This window comes from Astatotilapia calliptera, chromosome 15 (assembly GCF_964374335.1).
Source record: "Astatotilapia calliptera chromosome 15, fAstCal68.1, whole genome shotgun sequence".
NCBI lineage: Eukaryota > Metazoa > Chordata > Actinopteri > Cichliformes > Cichlidae > Astatotilapia > Astatotilapia calliptera.
The window spans coordinates 28,943,852-28,969,516 of NC_137436.1; the positions used below are offsets into that span (position 1 = coordinate 28,943,852).

Sequence of the window (25,665 nt, forward strand, 5' to 3'; positions counted from 1 at the left end):
TTGACTTGGGTTTTCACAGTGTAGTGTCTGGAAAGTTCCACTAATGTTAATTTATTACATTAATGTCGCATGATAATAGTAAAGCTCACTGAGTATTTCTCCAGTGGTCGGGTAAATCATTCCCACAGTTTGAATGAGCCAATGAATTTACAGCCACCAATAAACAAGTGCTGCTTAGTGCATTTGATAGCACAGCAACTTTCTGGCATTTTGGCAAAGATAAACTCAGAGGCGTTTAAAGAATGGTTGGAGAGCCAAGAGTATTGTTTTCTGCCCACCTACTATGTATTGGGATAACTTGCTTTTTGAGCCAATTTTTGGCACACTTTACATTGCTGAATCAAATTAGGGTGATCAGCCCGGATACAGTTGGTTTCCAATAGAGAATTTCCTATTGTGGCTTGTCATTATGAATGAGCTTGGACTGTGAACGATGAAAGTGGCCTCTGATTTAGCGAGGGCTTAAATTGGTTGATTAATGCTAGTGGTCAACCTTTTGCTGTTGGATTTGGGTGATGCTGCTACTAGTAGTAAATGGCCTGTATTTGTATAGCACTTTACTTAGTCCCTATGGACCCCAAAGCGCTTTACACTACATTCAGTCATTCACACATTCACACACAGCTAATTCACAGCTGTGGATTAGCCGTCAGTCAGCTCTGTGGTTTTAATGTAGCTCACTCACCTTTTATTACTTATTCGTGCTGTCTGCATCTGACTGCTTCTCCTTCTGCACAGCTAATGCACTGAAAATGAGTCCCTGAACTGCTGCCCTCTTCTCTCCTCTCCCCACCATCACACAATCCTATGTAGTGTAGAGCTGGGCGATATGAGATTTTTTTCATATCACGATATGTTTTTTTCATTTCAGGCGATAACAATATATACCACGATATAAGCCAAATAACTATATTTGTAAGATTTAAATGTGCCATTGCTCACAAGTAAAATGTGAAATAATCAGCAGCTTGTTTTTATTTAAATATTTATTTCCCATAATAAGTTCAACAGGGTAGATGTACTTAAGGAACATGAGACTTTTTCAGATAAATAAAGGCAAATATTGCAAACTACACAAAAGGCAGCCGCTAAAGCGTTTAAGTTTCAAAATAGAACAAACGAAACAGACTAAACTGTCAATTCCACTTAGAAACAAAATATTAATTCTAAAAATAAATCTTAGTTTGTTTTACAGAAGAACAGACAAAACTGACTTTTGTCAATATCAAATAAACTGAGAACTAAAAGCAAATTCTCAATCTCTCCTTGCTGTATAGCTTAGCTTTTCAAACTGTTTTAACAGTTACTTCAGTCTGACAAAAGCCGAATGACGAATTAGCGCTTCCAGTCAGAGACTGAGGCTACGTACACGGGTATTTTTGAAAACGGAGATTTTTTGTTTTCGTTTTAAAAAATAATCCCGTCCACACATAAAGGCAGAAATGAAGGAAAACGCTGCTATGAACATGCCAAAGCAGCAGGTGGAGCTGGATTCCTAACCGTGCAGAAATGTTGGCCAATCAGAAGTCTAGAAGCCTCGGTGGGAAAAAGCAAACAAAGCTGGGGCATAGAAGCAGAACAGAGTCGTATGTGTGGAGGGACAGTAACTGTGTGTATATGTAAGCATTTAAACACTGCAGAGAGTAGAATTAACAGTAACAGTATTGTAGAAATTCATTTCACCGAAACAATAACGTGGCGCACAGTGTGACGCATGCACCAGTTTATTGTATTTCCAGACTTGCTTTCGGCACAATTTACAGTGCACGCTACTCTGTTTTTTGTCAGACATGAAATAGCCGAAATACCTTCACACTACGGAACTTCTTTGGCTCTTCCGTTCGACAATCTCTCCGGCATTGGAACCATCATCTGTTTTCTCTTCGGTCACGCTCGGTTGATTTTTCTAGTCGGCACACTCATTTCCTCCATTACGCGCTGGCTCCATTACCCGCTGGCTGCTTTCCAAACAAACACACGTGCGGCTTGGCACTTGTGCTGTACGTAACAAGTCATGCGACGTGACGCTGCGGCTGTGATTGTTTCGGCTCTGCGCTACTTAATTTGGATTGGCTGACCTTTTTTAATTTTTTAATTTTATTTTTTTAAGAGGACAAGAGCAGCGAGGTCTATCGCGATACATATCGTTATCGTTCTATCGCCCAGCTCTAATGTAGTGATAGGTAATCTGCTAATCAGCCTGGTCTAGTCACTGTGCTCAGGTATTTAATCCTCTATGGAGCCTGCTGGCTGTTGAACTTTGCTCCTTATGCCATAACAGTGGTATGACTTATTGCATTTCTTCTTCCTCCTCCCTTTAATTGGAGTCATACTTGTGTGATCGGAGGGATGTGAAACTGAGGCATGGTAAGGAAGTTGGCTAAATGAAAGACTCTCACAATAATGGGAATGCTTTAAGGAATTTTGTAATTGATCATTTTTTGTGTATGGGTAGTGAAGGGTTTGGAAGCTTCTCTCTTCCAGTTATTCACTTTCTCCTGGTTTTACTGGTTTAAATGTTTCAGGCTCTGAAAGTGTTTGTGTTTTTGTAAATGGAATACAACTGTATGGTCTCAGACTTTTAGGTTACATTGTACTAGCTAGCTGATACCTATCTGTTGGCAGCTTCTCGCAGTATTAACTTTTTTGAAACTCATTGTCTTCATTGGGAAGGACTTATTGACAGTCAATTATGGTCACAAGTGTCTGTAACATTTACTGATAGCAATGGTTTCATTTTGGATAAATGCGTTAAGACTGTCTGATAATGAGCTGAAAGTCATTTAAATTCAGCTCATAGATTAAAAACACTGTTTTCCTGACACAAAAACGATTACTTACAACAAATAGACTCATTGATTCCTTTTTTTTCTTTTTAAAATGTTACCATAATCTATGAATTTCACAATCAGGAAATTCTTTTCTAGTTAAAATCAATCTATGCATTATTTTTGTTTTTAAGTCAATTGTATAAGGAAATGTAAAATATTTGTTGACAGTCTACAGCTGAGAATTAAAGTTCAAAATTCTATGTACACTCATCACAGGCATGAATGCCATGGAAATTTTGGGCTTTCAATGACCTTCGCAGTGGGTTCACAGCTTAGAATTTATTTATTGCAGAGGGTCAAATATATACTTAAATCCCAGTAATATTTGGTTTAATGTCCCTTTGCAAGTTGCAACTTGATCAGATGCCATCGACAAGCTTTTGACACAATGCTGGTTGGATATTTGACTACACGTTTTGGGAAAAATTAACGCAGTTCATTTAAATTGGTTGGTTTGGTGGCATAGGAATATTCAATAGGATTGAGGTTGGGGCTTTTGGACAGCCATTTCAAAGGCATTTTCTAACAACTGCAAGATTATCCGTTGGACACAACTGGACATAAGTAAATGTTTGTTTGGGTCTTCTTGTTGACTTTGGAAAACTGTCATCCTCAGATGAGAGGAAATTGGTTTGCATATTGAGTAAGCTTTTCATAGCCATGGGCTGAGGGTTGCCATCCAGGAAGGAAGACTCTACTCCAAAATCAACAATTTGCAATTTCCCACATAGACAGACAAATGCCTTCTCGAGAAATGTTTTATATTCAGACAGGACAAAGATTGAGCTATTTGGAAACAATGATAGGAGGGTTTCAGACCTAAGAACACTGTACTTACTGTCAAGCATGGAGGTGGTAGGATTATGCTCTCGGACTGTTTTGCTTTGCACAGAGTGGATGGAATAATGGAGGACTACCTTCCAATTCTTCAACTTTGCTTGAAATTAACAGAGGGGTGGTTGAAACTTGTACATAACTGGGACATTCCAACACATCAATGATTCCAAACGCATGTCAAAACTGGTTTCTGGAATCATCTTCCCAAGGCCCCAACCTCAACCTTTTTCAACATTTGCGTCCTATACTTACAAATTGGGGTCCAGGCCTCCAATTTAATTGAGTGCAGCCAAGGAGAGTGCTCAGATATCCAGCCAGAATTGTGTCAGAAACTTGATGCTTAGCAAAAGCCTTTGGTCAAACTAAATATTTGTGTGGATGTATGCATATTACCAAATCTATGTATAATGTTGAATGGACTGTACTTTTATAGCACTTTTCTACTCTCTACTCGATTTCTGCTACATGCTTCATTCACCCATTCACACATTTATACCAGCACTTCCTTTTAAGCCCGGATGTGTCCTTGAATTGACACATGCACTCACACAATGATTGATTGGGACAACCTAGGGTTTAGTATTTTGAAGTATACTTGGCCATGCAAGACTATGGGAGCCGGAGATCAAACCATCGACCTTCTGATTTGATTGTCTACCTCCTGAGCCACAGCCACCCAATAATTGTGACCCTTTGTGGATTAGAAAAAATCCTAAATAAATTCAAACTTGTGCACTCAGTGCAGCATCTGTAAGAGTTGTTGAGTAGACGAAAGTGCACAGAGACGGCTGCTTGGATGGCTGATTTTGCTGGAGGAAGATGTTTGTTCATACAGTGAATGTAAAAAAAAAAAACCCCTCAAATTAATACTCTGGCTGTGTGAGGTCAAATATTTTAAGTTCTCAGCAGAGGTCAGAGGAGAGGTGTTGTTGAAGCAGCGTACATCGTGTTCATTTCTTCCATTTGTCATATCTCAGCTTGCTGGAGCTGAAACTTTTTTAAAAATGTATATATATTTTGAGGCAGACACACAGCTGGGCTTCCTCTTCTGCAGAATAGTAAAGTGAGTGTCTGTGCACCAGGAAGCATGTGGTGAACTGTTCACTCTTTAACCAGCACAGCTTTAAAGTCCTGTGGGGTGGCGGTCTCCAGATCAGTCCCACCAAGGACAGTCCAAACTCCTCCGAACAGTTAAGTTGCTTTCATTTATGTTAAATGTGGGAAGTTGGTGCATTGAAGCTTTGATGAACTTTAAAAGTGTGATCACACTTAAGCTTCTGTTGCGGGGGTTTTTCTGTGAAAGACTCATTGGTTCAAATTTAAGCACCAAGAGAGAAGAGGAAAAACAGAATTGTTTTCATCAACCGCAGCGCAGAGTCAAATTTTGCAATAATTTAGTCCTCTGTTTGTATTTGCTGCACAATCAACTGGCCTGACATACTTCATGCACAGACTCGATTATATAGAGAAGCTGTGACTGGTGCCCTGCTTTTTAATGCTTTAAAGTTTTAACTTTACTAAGTGTTTGGGAATTGAGCTGCTTTTGGATCCGCTACCTCCTCTCTGCGTTTCTATGCTGGCTTCAGTTTTAAGGCCCAGATGCTGTCATTTGAAATAATGCCACCTGTACACACACTAAGAGGTGGATCAGAGATTCAGTATGCTTTAGTAAAACAAAAGTCTTTGTTGGTGCATTTGTTGTTGGTGTAGTAGTAGTTGTTTGGTGATGATCTGCAGTTGTTGTTAAAACGTTCTGACTCGTTACCAGTTTACACCTCAGTACTTCTTGCGATAAATGGTACAATACATTGAAAACTCTAAGCAATGTTACTCAGCATGCTGGCTAGTGTCCCTTCATCTGTGCACTCGTGACAGTATTTAGTGAAGGTGTGACCGGGACTTCGTGCTGTTGTCAGGGAATTTCCCAGGCAGGCAGAATGTGGCAGCTGTTTTATAGCCCGACTGTGTGGCGTGGTTGGGATCATTAGCAATTGCTACATTCAGCTGTAAGTAGTACAGTCTTACTTTGCAGGCTGATACTGGTTTCCATACTTATGGTTTCACGTTGAACATTTTAGATTACGTTTCAGTTCCCCTTATGTTGTGTGAAACTGACACACTGTTTTTTGTTTGTTTTTTTTCTTCTTTTATTTCCACCTAATGGAACCTAATGTCTTATTGTCCCTTTCGGTGACACTGGAACTGTCTCAGCCGCTTTCATCCTGCGTGGCTCACATCCATGGGTTCTGTATGTTGAGAGTTTTTCAGAACACATTCAGAAGCTGTTTAAATGGCCAAACTGTGATATTTTTTTTTTTTTTTTTTTATTTATTTATTTATTTTTGCTGCAGTAAGAAGGAGAAGAAAAGAAATTAAGAGAATTCCATTGAGTTCAGATTTTAAACTTCTATTTTAGTAAATAAAATCTTGGCCATGAGTACATTTCCATTTGATTCTCTCTCTCTCTCTCTCTCTCTCTTTCTCTCTCTCTCTCTCTCTCTCTTTCTCTCTCTCTCTCTCTCTCTCTCAAAATCGTTTGAAGCTTTGTAAAATCACATAAGATGCAGGAATAAGTAGTAGGATTTAAGAGTGTAATAATGGACTGAAACAGAAGATGGCAGCATATATTACTGCATAATATTTATGCATACAAATAACCAAACATCAAGGCAAGCTGTGTAGCCACACAATGCACAATTGCATCAAACTGACATTGAGGTATGTCAATTTGTAGTGTTGCTCCATGGTGCAGCCACGACACCGTAGCAAAGTTTACACACTATGTCTACTTAATCCACGTCTGACTCTGCAAACCCATAATGTTTCCACACCACTGAAGTCGTTTTATCTCTCTTTTCAACCAACGGCATTCTTTCTTTAGCAGCCATTATCCTATTCTCTCTAAATAACTTCTACTTAGCTTTCCGAGCTTCCCTCGAGTCCTCTTTATTGTTGTGATGTGTGTTCGAAACGCAGAGAGGCGTGCTTGATTTGCCACACGGAGCAGCGCGAGAGTAAAGCACGAGGGAGGTGCTAATAATCGGCTCAGTCATTTTTAATGATCGTTGAAAGCCGAGATCGTAATTTAGATTAAAATTTGATTAATTGAGCAGCCCTACTTCCTTCATATTTTTTTTTCCTGATGGCTGCTCCTTGTAAAGTTGTAAACTGATTTGAATAGAACATGGGTGGCACATCTGTGAGGAGATCATATTAGCAATGCCTGCTTCCAATAGCAGGAAAAAAAACTGTGTGAAACTATGTGTTTGACCTGAGGTCTTGTCTCACAGGATTTACTTGTTCATATGCGGACCTCATTATTTGAAACTTTGGCCATCTACAACAACAATGTCTACCAACGTAACAACATTTATGTAACAGGAAATGAAGAAAAGCTCAAGAAGTTCCGTTTAATAAACAGTGGATTGTTGTAAAATTCATAAGCAGACACCTACAAAATGGCTTCAGTTTGTTGATCTCTAAGTAGTGAAGTACTAGATTATTGCTTAAACTTGGTGTGAAGAAATGCTTCCCACTTACTACCAGCTGCCTGGTGTGTGATTGTTACTCATTTATGTATATATGTATGTATGTATGTGTTTGTATATGTATTCATAGGAACTGAAAAAGGACCCTAAAGAGGGCAGTCAAACAGCAGATGAGCCAAAGGAAGAGCAGCCTCAGAAGAGAGAGAAGGTGGGGAACGTGGCCGGCCTGGTCCAGAGAATAAGCACTCTTGGCATCCCGACCGGTGCCTTCCAGCCACCAGTGCCCGCAGCTTCAAAGAGTAAGGAGCCCGAGTTTGGTGTTTGAATGTTTGGAGGGAATGAGACTTTAAAGTGCTTGGTGTCCAGGACGTGGACTTCTGGTAAAACTTGTTCATGTAGCATCTGGCAGGTTAAGAGAAGTTGATGCTTCCTTTTATTATTTCAGCTGTACGTTCCACATCTTCACCGTGTCTCATTTCGCTCAGAGGTCTTTAACTGAATACAGATCTTTGTCTTCTGCATGTATCTATCTATTCTTCTGAGTGGAGAGCTCAAAGTGTCCATGTTACAGTAGAGCTGGGCGATATGAGATTTTTTCATATCACGATATGTTTTTTTCATTTCAGGCGATAACGATATCTATCACGATATAAGCCAAATAACTATATTTGTAAGATTTAAATGTGCCGTTGCTCACAAGTAAAATGTGAAATAATCAGCAGCTTGTTTTTATTTAAATATTTATTTCCCATAATAAGTTCAACAGGGTAGATGTACTTAAGGAACATGAGACTTTTTCAGATAAATAAAGGCAAATATTGCAAACTACACAAAAGGCAGCCGCTAAAGCGTTTAAGTTTCAAAATAGAACAAATGAAACAGACTACTAAATTGTCAATTCCACTTAGAAACAAAGTATTAATTCTAAAAATAAATCTTAGTTTGTTTTGCAGAAGAACAGACAAAACTGACTAACTTTTGTCAGTATCAAATAAACTGAGAACTAAAAGGAAATTCTCAATCTCTCCTTGTTGTATAGCTTAGTTTTTCAAACAGTTTTAACTGTTACTTTAGTCTGACAAAAGCCGAATGACGAATTAGCGCTTCCAGTCAGAGACTGAGGCTACGTCCACACGTACACGGGTATTTTTGAAAACGGAGATTTTCCGTTTTTGTTTTAAAAAATAATCCCGTCCACACATAAAGGCAGAAATGAAGGAAAACGCTGCTATGAACATGCCAAAGCAGCAGGTGGCGCTAGGTTCCTAACCGTGCAGAAATGTTGGCCAATCAGAAGTCTAGAAGCCTCGGTGGGAAAAAGTAAACAAAGCTGGGGCATAGAAGCAGAACAGAGTCGTATGTGTGGAGGGACAGTAACTGTGTGTATATGTAAGCATTTAAACACTGCAGAGAGTAGAATTAACAGTAACAGTATTGTAGAAATTCATTTCACCGAAACAATAACGTGGCGCACAGTGTGACGCATGCACCAGTTTATTGTATTTCCAGACTTGCTTTCGGCACAATTTACAGTGCACGCTACTCTGTTTTTTGTCAGACATGAAATAGCCGAAATACCTTCACACTACGGAACTTCTTTGGCTCTTCCGTTCGACAATCTCTCCGGCATTGGAACCATCATCTGTTTTCTCTTCGGTCACGCTCGGTTGATTTTTCTAGTCGGCACACTCATTTCCTCCATTACGTGCTGGCTCCATTACCCGCTGGCTGCTTCCCAAACAAACACACGTGCGGCTTGGCACTTGTGCTGTACGTAACAAGTCAGGCGACGTGACGCTGATGGTTCGGCTCTGCGCTACTTAATTTGGATCGGCTGACCTTTTTTTTTAAGAGGACAAGAGCGGCGAGGTCTATCGCGATAGCTTAATTTCTCTATCGAGTAAAAGTCATATCGCGATACATATCGTTATCGTTCTATCGCCCAGCTCTATGTTACAGGCAGGTAAAGGCAGCCTCAGAGCACTAAGAAGAGACTGCGTCGATGCATCCACCTGTTTAGGTCATTCTTTCAAAAAGGCTCTGAGACACTGATATTGAAAACCTTGAAGTAGTTTAAGTAAAGCTGAAATGCTTGTGCCAGCTGACCCATCAAGGTTTCATTTACTGAGTGGTGAATTAAAATGAATTAGAAACAAGCGTAGAGCTCAATCTATTTCCACTTTTTTGTTCTTATTCCGATTTTGATTTATTATAAATTGAAAAACTGTAATAGAAAATAAATCTGTATTCTTTGGGTTCTTTTTGTGACAGAGGGTTGTTTATGTTGTTGGAGTTTATATTGTGCTGCTTGTAGTCCTTGTCCTGCTCTGCAACCACAGTGAACTCAGTGTAACGACATATGAGCCAGAGGGAGATGGCATGCATGGCCTAACTGAATTCATGATATTATTCAGTGTCCAACCACATCGAGCTACACAGAGCAGGCAGGGAGAGCACGAGGTCAGAAAGTAATGTGGTAGAGAATAGGATAGACCCACCTTCTGATTGAGTTGACTAGCTGAGTGTGCCATATCCTTTGGGTTCTCAGTTCTCAGTATGATCCTCCCCTTGTCACGCCTGGAGAAGATGGAGAAGGCTCCAGCTTTAAAAAATAAAACCCAGTGTGTGAGGTCACAGTTGCTACATTGTCTTTGATATACAGTCTTTGGGCTTTATAGTTTTGATACTTTTTGTGATGCCAAGAACACAAATTCATATGAGCTTGACTGATTTCTTTATCCATGGTTGGTTGTTATTAGCCAATATTGGCTGTTTGCTGAGCCGCATTTATAACATATAAATGATGTCACAAACACAGAAGACAGTTGGGCAAGAGTGTAAACAAGTAAATAAAAGCAGAACAAACAAATACAACCGTTATGAGGATAGTCTCATATAAAATATTGGCCAATGTACTGGACTATTTGAATCAATGATTACTTGGTATCTTAAAAGACAGTTAAATGTGTAATCATAAACGGTAATTTAAACTCTAAAATGTTGCATACTGTCAGTAAGTTGGTTAAACCATTCGTTTATTAAATAAAGGCTAATGCTACTAGCAGCACCTTTCTATTAGAAGTGATATTTTCTAGGAAAAAAATGAGAATTCTAAGGTTGATTAAAAACATTTCACTAAATGACCTATGTGAATATCCATATTCTTTGAATATTCTGCACAGCTCTGCTTGATCAATAGGGCGGGGCTACTTCATGCTGTATGATCACCTTGTAGAAGAGTTTCTTATGAGCGAGCTTTTCATTAAAGGCCATCCCACTGGCTGGATCCATGCCTTTGTTGCTTTCCTGCATCGCTTACTTTTACGTTGCAGACATGCAGGTTTACAAACAGCAAACGCAGGTCTGCTTTTTTTCTTCTTCTTCTCAGAGCCTAAGAAGAGACAGTGCAAGGTGCTATTTGAGTATCAACCGCAGAACGAAGACGAGCTGGAGCTGAAAGTTGGAAACATCGTAGAGATCACTGAAGAGGTACTGTGAAAAACCAGGCCCCATTGTCAAAGGAGCTTGCAAAGAAAAGCGTCTGGACTTCTTTAAGTTACTTGAAGACGTTTCACCTCTCATCCGAGAAGCTTCTTCAGTTCTAAGGTCAAATGATGGAGAGTCCCAGATATAAACCTAGTGGGAGTATCCCCCCACAGAGGGACAAAAGGACCCCCTGATGATCCTCTAATCGCCTGAGCCAAGGTGTGAAACTGGGTGTGGGTCCCAATCAGCCAGAGTTTCGGGTGAGTTCATTGTGAAACCTGGCCCCACCTTATCATGCGAATTCCTGGGATCAGATGGCCCAGGATGTGAGTGGGCGTTAAGGCGTCTGGGAAGGGATCTCAAAACTGGATTATAGATGGCAGAGAGTTGGTGTCGTAAACCACCGCCTCTGTTCAAAGATGGTTGCTCACAGTGGCCATCTATGTCCAATGAGAGGTGAAACGTCTTCAAGTAACTTAAAGAAGTCCAGACGCTTTTCTTTGCAAGCTCCTTTGACTACGAGGACCTGGATGACTGAGAACCTTCACAGACACCAGGCCCCATTGAAGATATTTTTTAGTCTAACTGCTTCCTTGTGTATAGGTGTAGTGTTACATGAATGTTATGGTTTTGCAGTGCAGACACGTTTTGGCAAGTGAGAGATGTCAGTGGTTGTGCTGTGGGAAAAGTTTTTCACTTTTCCTTTGGACCTTTCTTGTTGCCCTCATGGCATCAGAATGTTCTGACTGAACCTCTCAATCTCTCTACACAATCAGGACTGATTGCTTTATTTGACATGTGCACAGGTAGAAGAGGGCTGGTGGAGCGGCACCTTGAACGGTAAATCAGGCATTTTTCCCTCCAACTTTGTCAAAGAGCTGGAGCCCATGGGAGACATCGGAGAGTCCAATGACACCAGCAGAGCAGATGACACTGGTAAAAATTTTAAAAAAGGGTGCAGCTGAATTTAAAAACATTTGGATTTGAATTTACTAACTTTGTGTAATTTGTCTTTAGTCAGTGTGCTAATCATTTAATAAACCATAAATACCACTTATACAATAGTGTTTATGGAGAAATACCTCAGAGCTGTGGAGGTAGGAGTGTGATATGATTTTAACCACAATAAAATGATCAGAGAAAGTTGGAAGCAACAGGAGATCACTCGGTTTTCACTGTTTTGCACACTGCTACACAGCAAAACACACCGAAGTGTAATGATCCCAGCAGTGAATGAAGGGGCCGTAAAGAAACCAACCAAACAGCTGGCCATCAGCAAACATTCATCAGACACAGTGAACACTGCTAGTTATTTTCTAAATCTAGAGCTTGTTAGTTAAGCTGTGTTGTTTCTGTATTTAAAGGTCATTACTCCATTGTTAGTAGAATTAAGTGCAGTTAATGAAGCCGTTCAGTTTAGAATGCAGTCCGTCTGAAACAAGCCTCAACAAGCCAGTAGGCTAAGTTGTTTAGTCTACAGCTGCATGTTTTTAAGCCTTCTGCCCGGTTCTTCTATGACTGAGAGATACAGAAGCTCTTTAAAAAAAAGTCAATTTAGGATCCACAGATTGATGGCAGTCAGTAGTAAACAAGTATTTCATATGAGAGCGTATTGGAGGAAAGTTCTATCAGTCAGAGTGTGTGTGTGTGTGTGTGTGTGTGTGTGTGTGTGTACTGTAGGACAATGAGAGCAGAGTCAACACGTTTTTTATGAAACTATAAAAGCCAGATATGTTGTGTAGCTAAACCACAGCTAGCTGGGTGACTACCTTTTATGTTGATTGTCACTGTGAAAGGTAAATCTTTGCATTACTGACAGAGCTGCTTAGCTCAACTATCAACACCATTTCATATTGTACAGAATTTAGTAACATGGATCATGTTAGCTGCTGAAGTAATTTGGCAAGCTGATAAACTAGCATTTCTACCGGGATATGACTTTGCTAGTGATAACGTTAGCAATGAAGCCGAACAAATGACTATCCAGCTAGCTATGACTGATCTACACTGCATGCAATTGTTAGATTTGTGACCAGAGAACAGAGAAGAGGTCAGGACCAGTTTTAATCTGAACACTTCCTAAATGAATCATGCTCAGCTGAGACTGATTTTAATCTTCCCTGGCTTTGGATTAGACCATTGATGGATATTTTTGTTTTTATGGTACCGCTTGTCATAGGTGCTTAATTCACTATGAAAGTTGAATGAAAACAGCATTTCCTTGACTTTGTAACTAAGAATTTCACTTTAAAAGTATTATTATTGTGATGGTCAAGCAGAAGCCCCACTATGATTTGAGATGGAATACCCTGTTTAAGAAGTAAATCACAGTTGCAGCACTGACTGTCGGCTGAAAACAGACTCTTCTGGTGTCTTATAAAGTACTACAGTAATAGTAAAATGAACCCCTGTTAACTCAAACTCTGTCTCAATCAGATGGAAATGGAGCGGAAAGCATTGGCACACCCACCTCACCATTGCCCACTCCGGGGAACGGAGGCATTGCCCAGCCCAAGAAGATCAAAGGAGTCGGCTTCGGAGATATTTTCAAAGATGCTTCTTACAAAAAACGGCACTCAGTGCAAACCCCTGACAAAGAGGAGAAGAACGAAAACGTAAGTGCGATTTACACCACAGTAATGGCAGACATCAGGCAAAAGCTCCTTGCCATAAATCGAGCTGCCACACGTTTCTCCCCCCCATTTTTCCTGCAGTTATAGAAATCACGATATTGTGGATTTCCTTGTATCAAGCATCACAGAATGAGTGTTTGATTAATACCATGCATTACTGAGGGCAGTGTGTCATAATATTATTGTGACATGACAGGATTGTATCTAAGTGGTTTAGTTTTGTATCCTTATGTTATTTGACTTCGTTCTGGTAACCATATCGTAACAACATCAAATCCTTATATTACTGCGATAATATCACATCTTGATATTGTGACAGTATTGTACTGTAATAGTATCATGTCTTATTGTGATAGTATCATGTTGTCACAATATTCTATCCTAAAAGTATCACATTGCGAAAATATTGTGTCATATCTTGACAACATCAGGCCATGATAGGATTATATTAGGACAGTATTATTACATGATCTTAGTGTGCTGTATGTTTCTGTTGGTTGACACCCCATGTGTGATTCAAGTCATATCTGTAATGATTATTTTTATGTTAGCTTGTCAGCTCTTCTGTTCAGTCTGACACTCATGAGGCTCATATATTACTGTGGACACTGAAGGACCATACCTACATTAATGTTTATTTTAATGAACACACTTGTTGCTATCATCACAGTAAGTCCAAGCCGGAACTTTCACCTTCACCTGTCAAGTATAATTTTCTCAAATATGGAAAGAGTAAATCCCAGCCTGCTCCTGATAAACAACTCGATGCATAAGCTCAGTGAATAATTAGTATAGCGTTTATTGTTTTTCTGAAACTTTGCCTCTCTCTCTCTCTTCTTCACAACAGCTTTCACACTCTGTCTTTATCACTAGCTCAGCTTCCCCCACTCTCCTCCACTCCTTACATACCACCACATTTCACATGTTCTCCCACAGTCTTCTTCACAGCTTCAGGTATCTTCATGTGACCTTCATCATCCCTCAAACACTACTGTCTGACTTTGACTTATTGCACCTTTTAGGGACGACCCCCCCCCCCCCCCGACCCGACCCGACCCGACTCAAATAAACCCCCAAAACCTTAAAAACTGATTCATACCTATTCCTTTTAGCACCTCATTGTTGCTGGCATTCAAACATTTCTCAGGATTCTTTATCCTCATGCTCTGTTTTTCTTGCCTGTGACTGAAGCACTTGTCATTCTTCTTTCCTGCTGCGTCCTATGATCCGTAACTATTAATCTCATAATTAGCAACACAGTCTATCCGATGTCCTTTAAAAAAAAAAAAGAAAAAAAAAGAAAGAAAGCTGTTTGGATTATTCCACTCATTTCAGTTCAGACACACTGTTCAACAGACAACGCGCCTCCAAACACTGTCCACTCATGTCTGATAAATCATTCCCATCTGTATGGTTTGCTTCATTTTAGCCAATCCCATCAATACCCCTTGCTGCAAAGCCCGCCCCTCCCAACACGACAGATTCACAGAAAGCAGATGGAGACAGCAAAGCCAAAGGTAACACACTACAAACATACTTCAGGTGCATTAGTGTAATTTCTGTCACCAGTCTATAGATCTGTATGAGAGTGATGTTTGTCTTTTTGTTTATCTTTTTGTGAGATTTATTGATTTTAAATACTGAAAACCTTGGTTCAAAACAGTCTACAGAGTGGAATTGCAAGCCTTAAAATGTACTGTAAAATCTGAAGTGTGATCTACATGCATCCCTTTTCTGCTAAGGGGTATTGATTATGGAGGAGTATGGAGCAGCACTGACCAATTAGCTGCCACCATGCAAAAAAGAGTCACCTGTGCGTGTTTATATTAATGAACCTAAATGAAGCATTAGTGCATTACTGGTGATGTTGTTAAAGCGTTCAGCATATCGGTGAGCTACTGATATTTTGGTGGATCTGATGCAGCTTTGCATTTGTTGACAAGATGTAGTTGGAACTATTTCCCACATGCAGTAACCCTCTGTAGATTATTTCAGAAAATTAACAAGCAGCAAACCTGCAACAAATCTGGTAGAGGTGAGTTTTTCTCGGTGGCAGTGGGTTCTTAACTTTCTACAAAAAGGACTATGTGAAATGAATCTAAGTGTACATCATTAAGCCCAGAGTAAACCTGGCCACGTGCAGTACCTGATAGATGTATTAGTCTGCCCCCCAGTGTAGTATTTAGGCCACAGCTGTCCCACATTAACAGTATTGGTAAGAAATCCCTTTTATGCTTCTGTCATGGTCAATCCACCAGTATGCACAGGTGCTTTCATCTGAATTTTTTTAATGCTAAAATATAATAATAAGTATTAGTATTATTATTATCCATGAATTTACAGAGTAAATAATGAAGCACATGATTATTTTTTGATTCAGATGCCAAATTAGCTATTTGCTTGCATTCTTGGACAGAAAGTATAGCCTTTTTGTTTGAATATTCTGTTTGATTAAATGTACTGAAGCTTTAAGTACTAGACACAGAAGGATCAGATCAGTTGTCGGTTCATATAACAATAAGACAATGACCCAAGCAGGCTTCAAAGCTGTGCAGAGACCCAGAAGAAGGAATCTGGAGTGCTGGAACTGATGGGCCAACCAGGTCAAAGTCCGGACTATTAAACAAATCTGGAATTTAGTGGATTCAAAGATAATCAGACAGCTAACCTATGGGATCTAATAAAAGAAACTGTCAAAGTGCATAAAAACAATGCCAGAATACCAGATGTTATCAAGGCCAGAGGAGGTTGCATGAAAATATTTCTATGGTCACACTGTGTGAATAAGGACCATGTTAATTGCCCAAAAATGTCAAAATAGTGTCTATAGTTTTAAACACGTTTTTGGCATTTTTCTAAAATATTTGTGTGTCTAATAAACGTGTTAAATGGTAAATAGTCATGTTGTTTTACAACACTCAAAGCACATTCTATAACATTCATAAGCACTTTTTCTACATGTCAGTGCTTTCTGTCCAATGTTCACACATTTACACTTGGTAGTTTAAGAATATAATCCACCCACTGTTATCATCTTCAATGCCCTGTACCAACATAGAGCAGAGCAGCTATCTGAATACTACTCCAACAGAGGTCGATTATTTTGTTAATAATTTTACCTCCTCACTACGTACGACTAACTCCTAAGCTGAAGAGGAAATGGCGTATCACAAATTTAGAGGATCATCATTTAGCCTGGAGAAATAGTTTGTTGCTTTATAAGAAAGCCCTCCGCAAAGCCAGAACATCTTACTATTTGTCACTGATTGAAGAAAATAAGAACAACCCCAGGTTTCTCTTCAGCACTGTAGCCAGGCTGACAAAAAGTCAGAGCTCTTTTGAGCCAACCATCCCTTTAACGTTAACTAGTAATGACTTCATGAACTTCTTCACAAATAAAATTTTTATCATTAGAGAAAAAAAATTACCAATAATCATCCCACAGATGTAATATTATCTACAGCTACTCTTAGTATCATTGATGTTAAGTTAGACACTTTTTCTCCAATTGATCTTTCTGAGTTAACTTCAATAATTACTTCCTCCAAACCATCGTGTCTTTTAGACCCCATTCCTACAAAACTGCTCAAAGAAGTCCTGCCATTAATTAATTCTTCGATCTTAAATATGATCAACCTATCTCTAATAATCGGCTATGTACCACAGGCCTTCAAGCTAGCTGTAGTTAAACCTTTACTCAAAAAGCCATCTCTAGACCCAGCAGTCTTAGCTAATTATAGGCCAATCTCCAACCTTCCTTTCATATCAAAAATCCTTGAAAGAGTAGTTGTCAAACAGCTAACTGATCATCTGGCTTATTTGAAGAGTTTCAGTCAGGTTTCAGAGTTCATCACAGCACAGAAACAGCTTTAGTGAAGGTTACAAATGATCTTCTTATGGCCTCTGACAGTGGACTCGTCTAGCAGGACAAGCACAGAGATCTTAGTGCAGCATTCGATACTGTCGACCATAATATCCTATTAGAGAGATTAGAACATGCTGTAGGTATTACAGGTACTGTGCTGCAGTGGTTTGTATCATATCTATCTAATAGACTCCAATTTGTGCATGTAAATGGAGAGTCCTCTTCACACACTGAGGTTAATTATGGAGTTCCACAGGGTTCAGTGCTAGGACCAATTCTGTTTACACTATACAGTGGGGCAAAAAAGTATTTAGTCAGCCACCGATTGTGCAAGTTCCCCCACCTAAAATGATGACAGAGGTCAGTAATTTGCACCAGAGGTACACTTCAATTGTGAGAGACAAAATGTGAACAAAAATCCATGAATCCACATGGTAGGATTTGTAAAGAATTTATTCGTAAATCAGGGTGGAAAATAAGTATTTGGTCAATAACAAAAATACAACTCAATACTTTGTAACATAACCTTTGTTGGCAATAACAGAGGTCAAACGTTTACTATAGGTCTTTACCAGGTTTGCACACACAGTAGCTGGTATTTTGGCCCATTCCTCCATGCAGATCTTCTCGAGAGCAGTGATGTTTTGGGGCTGTCGCCGAGCAACACGGACTTTCAACTCCCGCCACAGATTTTCTATGGGGTTGAGGTCTGGAGACTGGCTAGGCCACTCCAGGACTTTCAAATGCTTCTTACGGAGCCACTCCTTTGTTGCCCGGGCGGTGTGTTTTGGATCATTGTCATGTTGGAAGACCCAGCCTCGTTTCATCTTCAAAGTTCTCACTGATGGAAGGAGGTTTTGGCTCAAAATCTCACGATACATGGCCCCATTCATTCTGTCCTTAACAAGGATCAGTCGTTCTGTCCCCTTGGCAGAAAAACAGCCCCATAGCATGATGTTTCCACCCCCATGCTTCACAGTAGGTATGGTGTTCTTGGGATGCAACTCAGTATTCTTCTTCCTCCAAACACGACGAGTTGAGTTTATACCAAAAAGTTCTACTTTGGTTTCATCTGACCACATGACATTCTCCCAATCCTCTGCTGTATCATCCATGTGCTCTCTGGCAAACTTCAGACGGGCCTGGACATGCACTGGCTTCAGCAGCGGAACACGTCTGGCACTGCGGGATTTGATTCCCTGCCGTTGTAGTGTGTTACTGATGGTGACCTTTGTTACTTTGGTCCCAGCTCTCTGCAGGTCATTCACCAGGTCCCCCCGTGTGGTTCTGGGATCTTTGCTCACCGTTCTCATGATCATTTTGACCCCACGGGATGAGATCTTGCTTGGAGCCCCAGATCGAGGGAGATTATCAGTGGTCTTGTATGTCTTCCATTTTCTGATGATTGCTCCCACAGTTGATTTTTTCACACCAAGCTGCTTGCCTATTGTAGATTCACTCTTCCCAGTCTGGTGCAGGTCTACAATACTTTTCCTGGTGTCCTTCGAAAGCTCTTTGGTCTTGGCCATGGCGGAGTTTGGAGTCTGACTGTTTGAGGCTGTGGACAGGTGTCTTTTATACAGATGATGAGTTCAAACAGGTGCCATTCATACAGGTAACGAGTGGGGGACAGAAAAGCTTCTTACAGAAGACGTTACAGGTCTGTGAGAGCCAGAGATTTTCCTTGTTTGAGGTGACCAAATACTTATTTTCCACCCTAATTTACGAATAAATTCTTTACAAATCCTACCATATGAATTCATGGATTTTTTTTTCACATTCTGTCTCTCACAGTTGAAGTGTACCTCTGGTGCAAATTACTGACCTCTGTCATCATTTTAAGTGGGGGAACTTGCACAATCGGTGGCTGACTAAATACTTTTTTGCCCCACTGTACATGCTTCCCCTAGGCAGCATCATTAGAAGACATAAAGCATAAATTTTCACTGCTATGCAGATGACACCCAGCTCTATCTGTCCATGAAGCCAGATAAAACACAACAATTAGTTAAACTGCAGGAATGTCTTAAAGACATAAAGACCTGGATGGCCGCTAACTTTCTGCTTCTTAATTCAGATAAAACTGAGGTTATTGTACTCGGCCTTGAAAATCTTAGAAATATGGTATCTAACCAGATTCTTACTCTGGATGGCATTACCTTGGCCTCCAGTAATACTGTGAGGAACCTTGGAGTCATTTTTGACCAGGATATGTCCTTCAACGCACATATTAAACAAATATGTAAGACTGCGTTCTTCCATTTGCGCAACATCTCTAAAGTTAGAAATATCCTGTCTCAGAGTGACGCTGAAAAACTAGTTCATGCATTTATTACTTCCAGGCTGGACTACTGTAATTCATTATTATCAGGATGTCCAAAAAACTCGCTGAAAAGTCTTCAGCTAATCCAAAATGCTGCAGCAAGAGTCCTGACAGGGACTAGAAAGAGAGCATATTTCTCCTGTTTTGGCTTCCCTTCACTGGCTTCCTGTTAAATCCAGAATTGAATTCAAAATCCTGCTCCTCACATACAAGATCTTAAATAATCAGGCCCCGTCATATCGTAATGACCTTGTAGTACCATATCACCCTATTAGAGCACTTCGCTCTCGCACTGCAGGCCTACTTGTTGTTCCTAGAGTATTTAAAAGTAGAATGGGAGGGAGAGCCTTCAGTTTTCAGGCCCCTCTTCTGTAGAACCAGCTTCCAGTTTGGATTCGGGAGACAGACACTATCTCTACTTTTAAGATTAGGCTTAAAACTTTCCTTTTTGCTAAAGCATATAGTTAGGGCTGGACCAGGTGACCCTGAATCCTCCCTTAGTTATGCTGCAATAGACGTAGGCTGCCGGGGATTCCCATGATGCATTGAGTTTTTCCTTTCCAGTCACCTTTTTCACTCACTATGTGTTAATAGACCTCTTTGCATTGAATCATATCTGTTATTAACCTCTGTCTCTCTTCCACAGCATGTCTTTTATCCTGTCTTCCTTCTCTCACCCCAACCGGTCGCAGCAGATGGCCGCCCCTCCCTGAGCCTGGTTCTGCCGGAGGTTTCTTCCTGTTAAAAGGGAGTTTTTCCTTCCCACTGTCGCCAAAGTGCTTGCTCATAGGGGGTCATATGATTGTTGGGTTTTTCTCTGTATCTATGAAGCACCTTGACGCAACTTTTGTTGTGATTTGGCGCTATATAAATAAAATTGAATTGAATTGAATTGAATAGTACTCGGCCTTGTCATACACTGCTTTGAAAGTAACAGTAACAGTATTGCTAGTAGCTGCTTGGCCCATTCAGCGTTCTAGTCACTTAGCAATCCTACCAGGTATTCCCCCTGTCATTCAAGTACAAGTTACTGAGTTTCATTGAGGTTCTGTGCTCTCTGCTGTTTTTGTTTTTGTTTTTTCTCTTATTTTGAATGATCTTTAATAGGCTTAAAAGGTGAGCAGGACAGTGACCCTAAATATCTAAGTAAGAGCACTGAATGACATCACCGACAACCTTCGCCGATCGAGGCGATTCAGTTGGAGCCCAAACCCTGTAGAGATCCTCTGGATTGATCTCAGTAGCTGTTTACACTTGATATCCTGAGAATGTGACTGAGCTGAAACAGTTCTTCCAAGAATGGGCTAAACTTCCTTTTCGAGGTTTCTGCTTGCCTGATCTGTAGATCAGGCAAGCAGAAAGCAAATTCCCAGGCAAGCTGCTGGGAATTTGTTTGTGCTACAGAAAATGGTTGACAGCTCATTAAAGCCGAGCATCCTTTTACCGTCGGCACTGGGAATGTTTAACGAGTGTGTCCAATAAATGCAGGAATGATTAGAATCCCATTGTTGAAGAAATAAAGGTAAAAAGAGACTTGCACAAAACCTGAGAAAAGTCCTGCCAAAGGTGATGAATCTCAAATTCAGCTGTTTGTCTTGGCCTGGTCATTCATATACAGCAGACAGGTGCTGGCTTGAGGTCATGGATAAAAGAAGCAGAAATGAGCTTTTTCTGAATTGTGGCTAGGCTCTGCTTTCCTGATGGGCGGCGATCTTGGTCTTTCAGGAGGGGCTTGGAGTGGAGCTGCTACTCCTCCACGTCAAAAAAGAGTGGGATGGGATGGAATGGGATGGGATGGGATGGACGCCTCCAGGCCGAGGTGTTATCCTGCAGGGAGGAGGTCCTAGGACAAACTACAGAGGTTGTAACTATCAGCTGGCCTGTTAATGTCTGAAAGTTGGAGGAAGCAGGTGGAGAAAGGGAGGTCACTGCTCATCCTTCTGCCCCTGCAGACCTGCCCCAGATATTGTCATAGATTGATTGATGAATGATTAAAAGTCGATTGCCTTTTGGGTGAAGGGTTAGCATATTTGTTGGTCTGAATAAGTGTAAATGAGATTATTGAAAGTTTTTATGTGCTCCTTTTTTACCTTTACGTATTCAACATGTATTCAACATGATGTTTGCTTAGCACCTCACTTTGAATAATATATGAACAAAAATTGACAGTTATTGTTTGCTACTAGCCAATGCATGTTGCTTTTGTTTATAGGTTTATATTTTTTTGTTTTATATGTAACTCACTAGGAGTTAGAAATTGAGTGAGAAATTGATGTAGAACACTGGGCAGGCTCCCCATGCTTCTCACATCACACTATCTGGCTGAGAAACATGAAAACATCCCCGAGGTTGCTCTTTAAATATAGATACTGTTTAATATTTTTCGTCTTTTAGTAAAGAGACAAATGTGGTGACAAGTTGAATAAAGTAGTGTATTGGTGATTTTTATTTGTGTCTTCAATCTATAATAGAAGCCAATGTTTTGGTTTCCACAGCTAAAGAGTACTGTAAGGTGGCGTACGCTTACAAAGCCACAAACGAGGACGAGCTCACCCTGAATGAAGGCGATATTGTACACGTGCTGAGCAAGGTAAGCCTCCAGGTGACTCATGCTGTAAACTTGTGTAATGAAATACCTTTTCGTCAGTGTCACAACCCAACATGTGAAGCAGAAGAACAGGTGAAGAACAAGGGAACTTTAGCAAAAAGGAAATGTGCAATCCTGTTATATGTCTGTGTGCACCAACTCTTCTCACATGATCAGGAGTTGAGCAGCTAAATGTGTATCATCTGATATCATAATGTTGCCTAGCAGCAATTTAGCAACAGGCTAAAATAGCTTGTGCTTAGCACTTAGGCACATATAACACTATATAAAAGCATTATATCACTGTAATTTAGCAATAATAACATTTCATTTCTGCTTGTTGTATGATGATACTGTTATGTTGCCTGGCAAAAAACAAACTGTTCTTTGCTTTTGTTTTCAGCACCTCATACAAGTTATTGCTTCACAGCAACATTATAAAATCATCATGCTGCCTGAAATCACCCATTTTTACCATTTATGCATCTACAACATGAACATTGCTGCTTTCATTTTGCAGCCAACCGCACAAACAATACTGTAGCATGGACTTGTACCAAACCAGTTACACTCTTATAACCTAGCTCTCAGAACTGGATGTAATTATTTATGTGTGGGGAGTTCATAGCAGCCCTATAGCTGCATTGCAAGAGAGAAAAGTGGAAGCAACACGTGGTTTCTTGTAATTCTTGGGAAGCTGCCTCCATCTAGTGGTGAAACGAGAAAAGTGCATTCAAATGAAAACAAGTTTTGACATATTAGTAGAGGGAGTTAAGTTTTGTTTTGTTTTTTAAGCTGGTCTTTTTGTTTTTCCCTGTCCTGTTTTACATATTTTCTTTGACTCCTTTATTGCCAAGACCCCTGATAGCGTAGGGTCAGGGTTCAGGCTATGTAGTTTTCAAAGTAATAAAAAACTTTCTTTCTTTTTTTTTTTTTCAAAAAGGAGATTACATTAGTTTTAAATAAAGAAAAAACAACAGCCTTATTGGACATACGTGTGATGTCATGCTAGCCTCCGCTCATTGTTTTCTGTTGCCTCTGTCACAGGACACAGGAGAGCCGGGCTGGTGGCGAGGCGAAGTCGGAGGCAAAGAAGGCGTCTTCCCTGACAACTTCGTTGTCATGATTTCTGAAGCAGAGAAAGAGGTGGGATTGGAAAAAGAACAGAATGAACTCATTATGGTCTACAGTCAACGTTCCCAGTCATTCGTTACTAGATCATCTGTTATAGGTTCTTTAAGTTAACCGAGGGATTCGTGAGACTCAGGAGGGTGTGGCGGGTGGTGTTCATGGTGTAAAATATGAGAGTAAATAGATACAAGGATATGTTCTTTATATTTGCAGTGATGCAAAATTTAGAAACATCCAGAGTGATCCTTAGAGGCTTACTTCCTTCACTTCATGCTGGAGCAGTTAACACTTAGCTATCCCTTAGTAATGCTGCTATTGGCTTAGACTGCTGGGGGACTTCCCATGATGCACTCAGTCCTTTTGCTGAGCTTCCCCATGTGTTTATATACTACTATAAAATCATCTTTCCATTCCCCTCATCCATTAACCAGTCACAGTGGATATACTGTGCGTATAAATTAAAACCAAACGTCAATAAATTAATTCAGTTTTTTAACCTGAACTCAATTTGATTTGGACCAATGAAAAAGAAATTATGCAGTACTATGTTTTAGTCCTGATTTGTTTTCTGTTCACACGGACCAATCAGGAGGAGTAAATATGATGTCATTCAAACTCTCATCTCTTCATCAGCTTATCAGGACACTTAGGAAAATCACATTCTGGTGACTGACAGCACGTTAATGCTGCGCATGAGAATGAGCCCCACAGGGATGTAGCACTGTGGTGGTCTCCGTATCATTTGAGGTAATCTCCATGTGCAACTCTAAAACTGTTTTTAGCTCTTGTGTCCTGAAGTCTTGTTCAGTTCCTTTGCAAAGTCACTATGATGGTTAGATGTATAGATTAAGTCATCTAAACTCCTCTTAAGGAAAACATTGCAGTTTGGTTTCATCCTTTGGATGCTTTCAGTGGACTCCAGGAGACTTTCCAAAGTGAATTGTTTAATCCACACACATTCTTTTTTTTCTTTTTCTTTTTTATAAATTTCCTGGCTTCTAGTTCCTGTTGCTGTGTTTTAATTCTTGCCCTCATCTGCTCAGTTCAGCTTGATGTAGCCTGGGGTAAAACAAAAACTTTGCACTATTTATGCTTCGATTCCTGTACAAACCTACCTTTCAGGCAATCACCACTCCACCTATGCGTAACATCACCACTCTGGCGTTCCACATTGTGTTTCCCACATCTGTCTCTGCATGTCAAAAAATCTCCTGAATGTGCAGTTCAGGATTTGCTCTTTCTACACAGTTTGATCCCCAGCTGTGTAGTAAACTCTGCAGCGTTCTTACATTTTATTTAGTTTTTAGTGTGAAAATCTTTTGGTCTTTCCTACCCATGAAATTAAACGCAGAGGTTTAGATAAGGACTCCCTGCTTCACACTGCTCACTCAATCCCAGTTTTGACATATGGCGTACTGTATCTTACATCTACCAATTAGTTTTATGGAGCTCAAAGTCGGATTAAATTTCCCATGTCCCAAATGCAGCAAGTAACTGTTGGTGTCGTCCAAATGCTTTTTACAGTACAAAGGAGCCTTTTGAGATCAGTGGAGCAGTTTTTAAACAGTCCGTCAGGTTGTGTAAAATAGTGTGAAAGTCTGACTGATTGATCTCATCAGAGAAAGCTGTTGGAGTGACTTTCTAGCAGATTTCTGTTCTTGTTCAGGCTCCCACATCAATAGGGTCCATCAAATCATCACCAAAGCCAGAGGCAGAAGAGGTAAGCATCCAGAGTACCCGAACTATTCACAAGCACTTCTTTTCATCCTTAGCTGCCTGTATGTAAAGGATGGGTGCAGCTATCATAGTTCCTGTGATGGAAAACAGGATTATGTTCCTCCTTTTCTCTTAACTTTCCTCTCACCGTCCCAAACAGTGGCAGCAGGTGACTACTACTGGTCTCTTCTTGTTGAAAGGGTGGTCTTCCTCCCCACTGTTGACAGTCCTTGCTGATGAGAGATTTTTAGATCTGTGTTTCTGTCAAATACTGCAGGGATCAACATTCTGAGATACACTTTCTTGAGGAATTCACATCAAATTTTCTGTTGTTGTGAAAGGATGCTATTTAAGTTACACTACAGGGAGTGCAGAATTATTAGGCAAGTTGTATTTTTGAGGAATAATTTTATTACTGAACAATAACCATGTTCTCAATGAATCCAAAAAACTCATTAATATCAAAGCTGAATGTTTTTGGAAGTAGTTTTTAGTTTGTTTTTAGTTTTAGCTATTTTAGGGGGATATCTGTGTGTGCAGGTGACTATTACTGTGCATAATTATTAGGCAACTTAACAAAAAACAAATATATACCCATTTCAATTATTTATTTTTACCAGTGAAACCAATATAACATCTCCACATTCACAAATATACATTTCTGACATTCAAAAACAAAACAAAAACAAATCAGCGACCAATATAGCCACCTTTCTTTGCAAGGACACTCAAAAGCCTGCCATCCATGGATTCTGTCAGTGTTTTGAT

The 25,665-nt window shown here is 40.1% G+C and overlaps 1 protein-coding gene across 3 annotated transcripts in view; it reads left to right on the forward strand.

Moving 5' to 3' along the window:
• Positions 1-25,665, forward strand: part of cd2ap (CD2-associated protein) — a 114,745-nt gene that overhangs the window by 32,763 nt on the left and 56,317 nt on the right. For 2 of the 3 annotated variants that reach the window (XM_026143288.2, XM_026143289.2), the window contains exons 3-10: positions 7,287-7,455; positions 10,545-10,645; positions 11,449-11,578; positions 13,079-13,257; positions 14,705-14,792; positions 21,959-22,053; positions 23,098-23,196; positions 24,848-24,901. In XM_026143288.2, coding sequence (XP_025999073.1) covers positions 7,287-7,455; positions 10,545-10,645; positions 11,449-11,578; positions 13,079-13,257; positions 14,705-14,792; positions 21,959-22,053; positions 23,098-23,196; positions 24,848-24,901 — 915 coding nt within the window. The remainder of the gene's footprint in view (positions 1-7,286; positions 7,456-10,544; positions 10,646-11,448; positions 11,579-13,078; positions 13,258-14,704; positions 14,793-21,958; positions 22,054-23,097; positions 23,197-24,847; positions 24,902-25,665) is intronic. The other variant, XM_026143290.2, reaches the window with a different exon arrangement.